At 39.4% G+C, this 12,824-nt stretch overlaps 1 protein-coding gene across 10 annotated transcripts in view; it reads right to left on the reverse strand.

Annotated features, from left to right (window-relative positions):
* KLHL32 (kelch like family member 32) overlaps window positions 1–12,824 on the reverse strand; it is a 230,974-nt gene that overhangs the window by 116,131 nt on the left and 102,019 nt on the right. For 8 of the 10 annotated variants that reach the window (XR_014248432.1, XM_082405247.1, XM_082405246.1 and 5 more), the window contains one exon: window positions 12,043–12,150. Coding sequence is in view for 7 of the 10 variants with exons in the window: in XM_082405247.1 (XP_082261373.1) it covers window positions 12,043–12,150 (108 nt within the window). In the remaining 3 variants the exon portion in view is untranslated. Of the gene's footprint in view, window positions 1–12,042; window positions 12,151–12,824 lie in introns of those variants that run through there. The other 2 variants (XM_082405240.1, XM_082405241.1) reach the window with 2 other exon arrangements.

Consider the following 12,824-nt stretch of genomic DNA (forward strand, 5'->3'; position numbering starts at 1 on the left):
AACAATTTGGGATTCTGCAGACACTCATTTTTGCAGGCAGAACTAATGGGGTGTAGCACCACTTTTTTCATGCCTACAAATAACATTAATGTACCAAAACTTTCAGATAGAGCTCCCAAATATTTTTATTCACTTTATTTATTTACATATACTCATTTTCAGAAGGCTCTGAGGCATCAATACGAGCATTTAAAAATTAGGAACATAACTCAAGCAAGGAGAAAATAGGAAACAAAAAGTGATATGAGGTCAGGAGAGGAGATATATTATGTATATATATCCTCCTAACTATTAAAAGTGGGTTGCAAATATGGCTCTAAGCTTCCTACCATCGAAACTAAAAAGGAAATGCAGCCTAACAAAAGATGAAAATACTAAAATGAACTCTAGCTTCTCTAGGCCCTGAGATCTAATGGAAATTTTCCTGCAGAAATTAAGACTAACACTGAATGACTTACCTGGTGATACTTTTAATACCATCGTACGTGTATTTTATAAACTTTGCATAAAAAGTAAAAGTTAACAAAGAGAGTCTTCAAAATTCAGACATTCACTTTTCTGATTTTCTCCCTTGATACCTTGATCCAGGTATAAGACTTAGAGTAGATGAGCAGTGGCTTTTAATGGAGACAGGACAACCTTCCAGGGAGCAATTTGGAAACACATGCAGGTATTTTTGGTTGCCCCCAGACGGGGGGGACACTACTGGCCTTTGCTGGGCAGTGGCCAGGCAATGTACAGGACAGCCACCAACTGCAAAGAACTGCCCTAAATCCTGCATATCTGAGTGCCCTGCTGGACATGTACGTAAGTGAAAAACTTGTTTATAAAACTCTAAGCCTAGAATCTAACTGTTCTACATATAAACACAATTTTTTGTTTGTTTTGTGTCAAGATACACTGAATTTTCCAAGAATGCTACCACAATAGAAACCAAAAGAAGACAACTGTTTTGTTTAGTATGGAATTTTACTAAGAGTTGTTCACTATTTTAGAAAATCATGTCGCCTAGGGCATACCCTTGTGATATCTCAGTTGTCAGCAAAACATCCATGTGTCATTCTGCATCTGTATGCAGCTGTCCCAGCATGATGATTCTACCTATAGCTGTAGACAGGCAACTATTTCATTCTGTCTTCTGAAAAGTTCTGCTCCAGCATGTACATACTGAAATACGTATGATTTTCATTATACTCTCTTTCCTTCTGTGTGTTCTTTATATATGGTTAAGACATTCTTATTAATGTTCAGAGTAACTTTGTGTGGGTAAGTTACATTATTAGGAATTTCATTTCAGGATAGTAAAGGTGGCCTTTTTATATTAAGGCCTGATAGATGAGGTTGAGAACCACCAAGCCAGATGGACAAACTGCCTATCTTCTGGGAATCCATTATGTGTATAATTTCTCCCAATGAACTTTTAATGAGAGCTTTCTAGCAAACAGGCTGAGGCTGGCGTGTAATCATTCTCTTTTGCTAAATAAGGGGAAAAGTTCATGTCTTTTAAAAAGCCATCAATAGGCTGACATCCTCTTATGAAAACTAAGGAGCTAATCAAGATTCTCTACTAAATAAACTGTTAACCTCCTTCCACTCAGAGATGATTTGATGGAACACCTAAAGGAAGGGTCAGAATTTCCTTAGGGAATGATTCTGAGTACAGCCAACCCTTAGAAATTCCAATGATCAAGAAAGAACACAATTGTAATGATGTCTGCTTAGAAATATTCCAAACAGGAGTTGTTGCTCATCCACCATAGCAAAGGAAAAACTCAGATGGACAGGATAAAATAAAAAATGTCTAGCAATGGAACTTTCTGCCAAAACAAAGAGAAACAAATGCACAGAAGTGCAAAATACACCCTGAGTTAGCTTAGTGGGGTGGACCTACTATTTTGAGTTGCTGTATATTATCTGTTTCTACTCTGGAGGACATCAACTAGAAAAGAACTGATTGTTTCTTGCCCCACTTATGACAATAAAACCATTATCAAGAGCACACAGGGAATACTTCTCTTTCAATTCCCTGTCCTGGCAGTAGGGTGGAGGTGGGAGGTAGAAAGTGTGGGAAGGAGAGAGGAGGACCCAAGGGCAACAAATCCAGATCATTTAAATGGAGTTTTATAGAACGAAGACAAGGTTAAAACAGACAGGGGCCACACTCATCCTTGTCATCTAATATTACCTCAGTGTTCCGTACGCATGAGTTCAAGCACCTTGGCCCACAGTGGGTTCCTCAGCACAGAATTGATGCCAAGAAAGATTATAAACGCTGTAAGCATATTGTTCAAACACATTTTGTTTTCAATAAGTGACTGAGTTTCACAGTGTGCCAAAGGAAAATGTCTGTGCCTGAAATGTGACTATGACTCAAGCAAAATGCTAGACTAACGCGCTGGAGTCTGACTCCATTTTTGATGTGTGACTGCTGACAGCTCTCAAGCCCCACCACTCCCTCTTCCCTGCTTGCCCCACACCTGGAAGAAAATACAAGAAAGTCTGAGCCCTCTCTCCCTTGATGCTGGTGGAAGCTCAAACCACACAAACCCCCGCCCGCGTGGACAACCCTCCAGCCCCACCCCCTAGCCACAATAAACACCAAAGCCGATCAATTGACCCTAACTGCCCTCTGAAGTCATTTTTGGACCTATTGGGGTCCATCCTTTAATCCCCAGAAAACCTCACTATGTGAGTACTAAACCCTTTCCTATCTTCTTGGTGCACGAGTGGTGTTATCAGTCTCAATATCTGAGTCAAATGTTGGGTGGGTGAGAGGGCCATTCTGTTTCTGCAGAGTGACTATCAGACAACTAAGAAACCCCAAACTTGCAAATTATTAAGGAAAAGCCAGGAAACACTTTTTTAAAAAAAATCAAAATATCAGTTTTATTACCAAATGGGAAAGCTGACCGCAGAAGTGTGGCCACAGTTATACTTTCTCACACAGAGACGTTTTAGAGATTGTTATGCTGAGCAGACAGCTTTGTAATACCTGCAGTACAAACTATACCCTGAGTCCTTTCTGAGCAGACAGCACACACGGATTTCATGAGGGAGAACTGGCTAGCACGAGGTACAGATTGTCAGAACTGACCCTGCTTTACAGGTAGGGGGCCTCCCATATGACTTCATTTTGCCTGAATCTCTGTTCTCCATGAGGAACAGACAGGCTTCGGGTCCAGTGACATTGTTCTTGGGTCCTCAGCTGAGAAAAGTAAGCTTCTAGGGATCAGTCAGGATCTGGACTTCTAAAATCTCACTTCTCAGTTTTTCACAATAAACATTTAGGTCTCCAAACTGTCCTTACCAGTTTTGGCCACCAAACCATGTCAAGGATTTATCTTTTTACTTGACATCTTGAGATGCCATAAAAATTTCATTTGGCAAATGGTTCTTATCTGTCAAGTTTGACACTTTCCAGGAAACGATGCATGGGAACCTGTAACATCTTCACCCCATAACAATAAACAGACACATCTGCTTGCTTGTTTGTTTCAATAATCCACTGATAAAAGAGAAACTCCCTCCAAAGGCAATAATACAGAGTTTCAAAAGATTCAAGAAAGTGAAAACTCACTGATGGAATTCAAACTTTTTCCCTTCATTTCACTCTTCTCACACTTTCTATGTCAACAATCCAGTTACAGACTCTGGCACAGCTCTGACAAGAATTAACGTAAGAAGAAAATAATCACTTTCTGCACAATTCAAAATATCCTTCCTTGGAATGTGGATTTTAGACTTTGTGCTCTGGAGCCTGGGGGCACAGTGTGGGTGCCTCAGGGGCCTCTTACTTGCCAGGCTTCTGTAGGTATTGCCAGGTGAAGAAAGGATTCTGCAGCTAAAATATTTAAACCACTGAATGGTCTTAATGCTGCTCCCAAGAGAAGCATTTAAGAAAAATATCTCCCAGGTTTCTTCCATGTGCTACCATTTAGTTCAACCAGGTTATGTTTATAAGTAAATCTGATGGGGACATTTTCTCATGTAAAGTGAGTGACACATCTATCCCTGAAGGGATGGGTTTATGAGAAGGCAGTTTCAAGTAAGACTCCTGTGACTCTGCTGCCAGGCCTGATGCTGGTCTCTGGAGAAAAGTATTCTAGTTGTAGAGAATAAATACAGTTTCAGTGATCATCAAAATCTAATGCTACAGTGTCTGCCTTACTAGGGCTATAAAAAAAGTCACGTGAACACATTAGGGAATCAAATGAGAATCAAGAAGAAAACCTTTACTATACAAGAGCATGAAAATTAAGGGGCAATTTCTTTTACTTATTTATTTTTTTAATTTTAATTTTATTTTAATTTTTTATACAGCAGGTTCTTATTAGTTATCTATTTTATACATATTAGTGTATATATGTCAATCCCAATCTCCCAAATCATCCCACCCCTCCTTACCCCCCTTGGTGTCCATACGTTTGTTCTCTACATCTGTGTCTCTATTTCTGCATTGCAAACAGGTTCATCTGTACCATTTTTCTAGGTTCCACATACATGCGTTAATATACGATATTTGTTTTTCTCTTTCTGACTTACTTCACTCTGTATGACAGTCTCTAGGTCCATCCACGTCTCTACAAATGACCCAGTTTCGTTCCTTTTTACAGCCGAGTAATATTCCATTGTATACATGTACCACAACTTCTTTATCCATTCGTCTGTCGATGGGCATTTAGGTTGCTTCCATGACCTGGCTATTGTAAATAGTGCTGCAAGGAACACTGGGGTGCACGTGTCTTTTTGGATTATGGTTTTCGCTGGGTATATGCTCAGTAGTGGGATTGCTGGGTCATATGGTAATTCTATTTTTTAGTTTTTTAAGGAACCTCCATACTGTTCTCCATAGTGGCTGTATCAATTTACATTCCCACCAACAGTGCAAGAGGGTTCCCTTTTCTCCACACCCTCTCCAGCATTTGTTGTTTGTAGATTTTCTGATGATGCCCATTCTAACCATTGTGAGGTGATACCTCATTGTAGTTTTGATCTGCATTTCCCTAATAGTTAGTGATGCTGAGCAGCTTTTCATGTGCCTCTTGGCCATCTGTATGTCTTCTTTGGAGAAATGTGTATTTAGGTCTTCTGCCCATTTTTGGATTGGGTTGTCTGTATTTTTAATATTGAGCCGCATGAGCTATTTATATATTTTGGAGATTAATCCTTTGTCCGTTGATTCGTTTGCAAATATTTTCTCCCATTCTGAGGGCTGTCTTTTCATCTTGTTTCTGGTTTCCTATGCTGTGCAAAAGCTTTTAAGTTTCATTAGGTCCCATTTCTTTATTTTTGTTTTTATTTCCATTACTCTAGGAGGTGGGTCAAAAAAGATCTTGCTGTGATTTATGTCAAAGAGTGTTCTTCCTATGTTTTCCTCTAAGAGTTTTATAGTGTCTATCTGGCCTTACATTTAGGTCTTTAATCCATTTTGAGTTTATTTTTGTGTATGGTGTTAGGGAGTGTTCTAATTTCATTCTTTTACATGTAGCTGTCCAGTTTTCTCAGCACCACTTATTGAAGAGACGGTCTTTTCTCCGTTGTATATCCTTGCCTCCTTTGTCATAGATTAGTTGACCGTAGGTGCGTGGGTTTATCTCTGGGCTTTCTATCCTGTTCCAGTGATCTATATTTCTGTTTTTGTGCCAGTACTATATTGTCTTGATTACTGTAGTATAGTCTGAAGTCAGGGAGTCTGATTCCTCCAGCTCCATTTTTTTCCCTCAAGATTGCTTTGGCTATTCGGGGTCTTTTGTGTCTCCATACAAATTTTAAGATTGTTTGTTCTAGTTCTGTAAAAAATGCCATTGGTAGTTTGATAGTGATTGGACTGACTCTGTAGATTGCTTTGGGTGGTATAGTAATTTTCACAATATTGATTCTTCCAATCCAAGAACATGGTATATCTCTCCATCTGTTTGTGTCATTTTTGATTTCTTTCATCAGTGTCTTATAGTTTTCTGAGTAGAGGTGTTTTACCTCCTTAGGAGGGTTTATTCCTAGGTATTTTATTCTTTTTATTGCAATGCTGAATGGGATTGTTTCCTTAATTTCTCTTTCTGATCTTTCGGCGTTAGTGTATAGGATGAAAGAGATTTCTGTGCATTAATTTTGTATCCTGCAATTTTACCAAATTCACTGATTAGCTCTAGTAGTTTTCTGGTGGCATCTTTAGGATTATCTATGTATAGTATTATGTCATCTGCAAACAATGACAGTTTTACTTCTTTTCTTCCAATTTGTATTCCTTTTATTTCTTTTTCTTCTCTGATTGCTGTGGCTAGGACTTCCAAAACTATGTTGAATAATAGTGGCGAGAATGGACATCCTTGTCTTTTTCCTGATCTTAGGGGAAATGCTTTCAGTTTTTCACCATTGAGAATGATTTCACCATTTGCTCTGGGTTTGTCGTATACGACCTTTATTGTGTTGAGGTAGGTTCCCTCTATGCCCACTTTCTGGAGAGTTTTTATCATAAATCAGTGTTGAATTTTGCCAAAGCCTCTTCTGCATCTATTGAGATGATCATATGGTTTTTCTCCTTCAATTTGTTAATATGGTGTATCACATTGATTGATTTGCATACATTGAAGAATCCTTGCATCCCTGAGATAAATCCCACTTGATCATGATGTATAAGAGGCAATTTCTTTTACTTTTCAATTCCCAATTGCATGAGCAGAGTTATACCTAAAAAAAAAAAGTATTTTTCACTTCACAGAGTATCATACTTTTCCAGATTTCCAAAGACTTCAAAATATTAATATTAATAGTTACACAAAATATCCTTGTGAAGACTGTACTAAAGCATTCTCTGCATCAGAGGAAGGTAATTAGGATGTGTGTCCCCACAGAGATGGGTTCTTCCATGGTGTTAAGGAACCAAGGGCTGGAGTTATTGGATATGAAGAGAAAAGCAGGGGAACAACAGATACCAAAGAATCCTTTTTATCTGCCCAGCTGGTTCATGGCTGACAAGATTTGCAGTACCTGGAGGGGTACTGCTGGGAAATTTCAAAGGAGACTACAGATCTCACTATCGTTTAGTGCATAGTTTCTCTCTTTACTGGCTTTCTGGAATCTCTCCATCAGATTGCAAGGGACTAAACAGGTGGAGAGTTCTCAGGAAAGTAAGAGGAAGCTAACTGGTTTGAACCCCTTGCTCTACTATATGAAGGCATATAGCACAGTGCTTGGCATACAGCTTATCTTCCTTGACATCATGGCAACCAGAGCGCTAAAACAGTGAACTTCATTGTGGTTCTCAGTCCTATTTGCTTTCATTTTGGGTCCTTAGCTACTCAAATTCCTAGAGGCATATCCAAGACCTTTGGGATTGCATGTGTCCTTCCACCTTTTGAGAAGGGCTCTTCTCTCTATGAAAGGGTCTTGGTGTTAAGTGCTCCTCACTCTGGCTGGTTTTCTCAGCAACCCTTGTTGCTCCTGGGTGGCCGACCTCTTGTCCGGTTTGGACTGGGATTCCTCCCCTCAGGCAACATCTCCATTAGAATCCTTTTGCCCCCTTCTTTTTCATGTCTCTTCTACTCAGGACTGGTCTGAACTACGAATGAATTCCTGGCCAGAGTTGGAAAGCAAGGAGATTGGGGAGGCCATGGTAACAGGGTCCTCTTGCTCACCAGAGTAAGTGAGAGTTGGTTTTCTTAGGTTCACTTTGTCCTTTTCTCCCTAAGGCAGATCTGCCCAGTGACAGTTTACATCATACCCTCTGCTTTGAACCCAGCTCCCAGAGCCAGCCCAGAACAGGGCCTGCAGAGAAGCCTGGTTCCTCTGCCCTCCATGGCCAGTTCCGCTGCGCATGGCTGTGCAAGGTCACCCACAAGGGCTGCGATGCGTGCGGGGCTCTGCTCAGGCTGTACCCCAAGCAGTGTGTGTGCCCACAGGAAGTGCACACCTCTAATTAGTTCAAAGGCAGAATGTGTGTGTTCCTTGATAAGAAAAGTGCATGTATTTTCAGAGGATGTATTAGCATTAGGAGGAAAATTTGATTTTTCTTTAAAATTTCCTGGATGGAATCTGTGACCAATTTTAAGAAGGCTATGCTTTAGAACAGTGTGTAGGAGGAACACACACACACCTTGTTACACAGTGGCACTCATTCATCACACCTACTCTATACTTCCAATTTCTTTCCCAAGGTAGCAATCATTTTCAGACATTTAAAATACTTAACATTTTATACTATGCTTACTACAACAGACTAAAGGTATAATCAACTGTCAGTAAAAATATCTATAGGTAGATAAATACAATGTTAACTCTGATTTTTACAAATCTACATACATAGCAAGGCTAAACACCATATAACAGCGAATGTCTGCAATAGTAAATAACAATTAAGAAATTGAAGAACTACACTTTTATTTACGTTTCCATATTCTAAACTCTTTGCTTAATGTTAATTTCATTTCCAGAGTAAGAGAAAGCTTTTTTGCATTTCCCAAGTATACCACAATTCCACTTTTTGCCATCATCTATGTTCACGTCTCAAAGGGAAAACAGATTTATTATAGTCATTTTGGTGTTTAAGAAACCAAACTGCCATGGATGTTGTCCAAGAAAGACTGTATCAACTTCCACTCTGCAGCAAAGAATAATCACATACAGAGTACAAGTGCAGCAACTCGGAGCCTTCGTGAACTGAGTGTTGGAAGAGCACCCAGGTTGAGAGAACCATCAAAAAGAGTTCACTCTCTAAAATGTCCAAACACTTCCCTGCCTCCTTCAATAAAGTATAACAAATATGACTTAACCCTTTCTTAATGACATAGAACATTAAGAAGGGGTTAAGAATAAACAATGGATTTGAAATTAAGAGGACTGGGTTTGACTCACTGGGTTGACATGCCCCGGGAGTCTGATCTTGGTCATTCACTGCACCTTCCGGGGCTCGTCATCTTTAAGAGGGATCACCGAATTCCTCAGAGCTGTCTACAAGACTAGGCTACACAGCACACATGAAGTGCCTAGGGCAGTGCCCCGGCTCTTGCAGAGGGTGCTCCATGAAATGCCAGCCCACTTCTTGACCCCTCTGTGCACAATCTGAACCGATGAGTTGCTGCCATATATGCTGCAGGGCTGTCACCCCTGTGTGGAGGCACACGTCAAGAGTGGGTCACTGGGCAGAATAAACGCAACTCTACATCTTGCCCTAGAGCTTTGTTTTAAGCACTTACATTGGATATATGTGTGTGAGTGTGGTTGTGTGTGTGTGTGTGTGTATAAAAATATATTCTTATTTGGTTTCCTTTTTCTCATAAAAGTGAAATATGAGCATATGACTCCCAGACAATAGGATATGGCTGTCTTTCTGCAAACTTCTTCCCTCTTCCCAAGCAGTCTCCTTACCCTTCAGAAAGTCAGCTCCCCTAATGCCGTTATGCTATCTTCAGCTCATGTTTCATAGATCCTTTGTGCCACAGGCACTTCATACACATATATATGTGTGTGTGTGTGTGTGTGTGTGTGTGTGTGTGTGTGTGTGTGTGTATATATATATATCTCATTAAGAGCAGCTTTGTTCATAATCACCAAAAACTGGAAGCAACCAAGATGCCCTTCATATATCCACATAATAGAACGGTACTCAGCAATAAAAATGATCTATCAAGTCACAAAAGACATGGAGGAACCTTAAATGCATATTGCTAAGTAAAAGAAGCCAGAAAAAGTCTACATACTATATGATTCCAAGTATATGACATTTTGAAAAAGGCAAAACTATACAGACAGTAAAAAGATCAGTTAGTGGTTGTCAAGGGGAGAGGGGGAGAGATGAACAGGTGAGGCAAAGGGGACTTTCAGGGTAAGGAAACATATATATAAATTTATATATATATATATATATGTTTACATATACAGACGTTTACACATATATTTAAGTTTCCATGTACATACATATATACATGTAAACTTAGCCATTGTGAAAGAAACCACAAAACAATCAAGGCCAACAATAAGGCAGCCACTTATATTTGAGTGTGTGTTTTACCACAGCGTTCACAGCAATTTTTGTGCTCTTTTGTTTACCAGTGATTTAAACACGCTTTGCAGTCTATAGCCTCTAAGCTTAAACCATATTGTGGTTAATGCATCTAAGTATAGAAACTACTTATTTGGGTAGCTTTATCAAAAAACAGTATTTACTATTGCATCCCCACTGCACACCAATGAAGTATGAGCTATGGGTTATCAATTGTACTTTAGAGATGGGCAAATGCAGGTATAGCTGTAATTCAGGTGTGAAGAAAGAAATATACACAAGACACAATTGAGAGCTGATGTCTTTCTTTACATCTGTAAACCACAAAGCATACAACACATTATTCACTCACCTCACTAGGAATATGTTTTGGCAGCTCTGTGAAATGTAACTGTCTGCCTTAATTTCCTAAGGCATGATATTTGGTTGGGCTGACCCTGAATTTGTGATCCCTCTCCTTTCTATTTTCCTTTGTACCTGCTACCTGATGGATGACTTTTTCCTTTCTATCAGTATTTTCATTTCAGCTGCCAGCATTGCCTCAGTTATTCTATGAAACATATCTCAAACCCTACCAGCTATAGAAAAGAAAATGGATAATATCACACACCTTAATAAGCCTCTAAAGAAAAAAATTTAGTAAAAAGGTGAATTCCCAACATTCTTCAAGACCCAAATACCACGTTCTCTGTGAAGGTTTGCACTGATGGCCCCAGTTAATCACACTCTCCTTTTTGTTCCCACTATGTCTTGTATTCTGCTTCTATTATACCTCCCATCACAGTGAGGACACGGAACTACGTATATAACTCTCTCTCCCACCAGGATGTGAGCTTGCCAAGAGAAGAAACCCTTATTTTAGCCCAGCAGACACTGAACATAAGTTGGATGAAATGGAATTAAAGAACAAAACTCTATAAAAGAAGATAAACCTCTAGTCGGTATCTGGTTTGATGTAGTGGAGTAGTTCTCAAGTGAAAACAGCGGGTGAGGAGGGTGGGCAAAATGGGTGAAGGGTGAAGTTATTTATATTATAACTGAAAGGTACAAACTTTCGGTTATAAGGTAAATAAGTCCTGGGGATGTAATGTATAGCGTGGCAACTATAGTTAGCAATACTGTATTGTATTTTTGAAAGGCGCTAAGACAGTAGATTTTAAAAGTCCTCAGGACACAGAAAATTTGTAACTATATGTGGTGATGGATGTTAACTTATTATAGTAATCATTTTGCAATATATACATATTTCAAATCACTGTTGTACACCTAAAACTAATACAACGTTACATGTCAATTATATTTCAGTTAAAAAATAATTCTAAAAGGAAGGGTTTTGTGTATTCTAATAATTGTTGCACTAACATGAAACTAGATAAGAACCGTGAAGCTTCAGATTTGGATTTATATTGTCTTTATGAAGATTTATTTTGATTTGCTATGATAGTCATACAATGACATGGCTTTTGTATTCTACTAGTTGTCACTATTATTCTTTCATTTAAAAAAAGAAAGAAAACGAATGTTCTCTGAAGATTCCTGTAAATCCTATAACAAGTTTAATGATGAGCAACTTTGGCTTTTAAACCGTCACATTCTAATCTATTACTTGAGGCCCTGATCCTGAAATGTATGTAGACGACAGGGTGTCAAGATGCTAGACAGAGCTCTTTACGGCTTTAGATTGTTTTTTTTTGGGAGGGGGGGGGAGTGTTCTTGTTTTTAAGCCAGTAAAGCCATGATTGAGTCACTGAGCTTCAGCGATGACAATGAGAATTCAAGTTATCTTCCAAACTCTTTCCCATATAATAATTCTTCAGGATATTTTAAAATTACACCAGCAAGCAACTGAGCTAAGATTAAAATATTTAAGATCAAAATTATTTTACTTACCTTTCCATTATTTTAGTTGTAACCTTAAGTAGATGTAAAACTTTTTTTAACCTCAAAGTGAGTAACAAGAAAAATACCTAAATCTCATGGATAATCTCCTCTGTTTAGGTGCAGTTAAAAATGTTAAGCCTCTCAGATGACGTTTGGTACCATACCTGTCCTGTGTATGCAAATTCCAGAGCTTGCTTTAAGCCGAGGCTGGTCACACCATGTAAATTCACCTCGTCAGCACCACTTTCCACCATACAAAGACTGAACATGGCCTGAGGTGGGAGAGAAAGGAAGACAGTTATGGGACTTAAAAAGCAAGACAACAAGATAAAGCCCTAGAGAAACTAGGAAAGAAAAAAGTTTTACAAGTTGAAGACTGATTTTGGTTTTTGAAATGCTTCTGCAAAACTTCCTTCACACAAGCCACTGCAAATCACTTAGCTGTCCAAATAGTTACAGTAACACACAGATGGCTCTGCACACCCCACACACAGAGTGGCGCTGAATCCCACAGCTGTTCTCTGGGGTGACTTGTGTTTAGGCTCTCTCCCTGAACTCATTCTCTCGATCCTGGTGTCCCACAGCTAACCTGATATGGGTAGCAGTCCCGAACATTCTTGCCATAAGACATGGAAAGTAGTGCCTTGTCTCCTGACTTCTCTGCCCTTTTTTGTGCCCCACCTCAATGACGCATCTCATTCCTCTCATCTGCCATAGGTCACACCCTCTATTCCAGTGGTTCTCAAAGTGTGGCCCCTGGGTCAGCAACATTAGCATCTCCTGGGAACTCCTTAGAGTACAGATTTATGGAGCTCCAGCCCAGACCTACAGAATCAGAAATTCAGAGCGGGACCCAGCAATCTGGGCTGTAATGGGCCATCCGAGAGACTCTGATGCTTACCTGAATTTGAGAACCACTGTCTAATTTATTCAGTGAAAATCAATT

This window comes from Balaenoptera borealis (genome assembly GCF_965194805.1).
Source record: "Balaenoptera borealis genome assembly, chromosome: 9".
In the NCBI taxonomy this organism is placed as follows: Eukaryota; Metazoa; Chordata; class Mammalia; order Artiodactyla; family Balaenopteridae; genus Balaenoptera; species Balaenoptera borealis.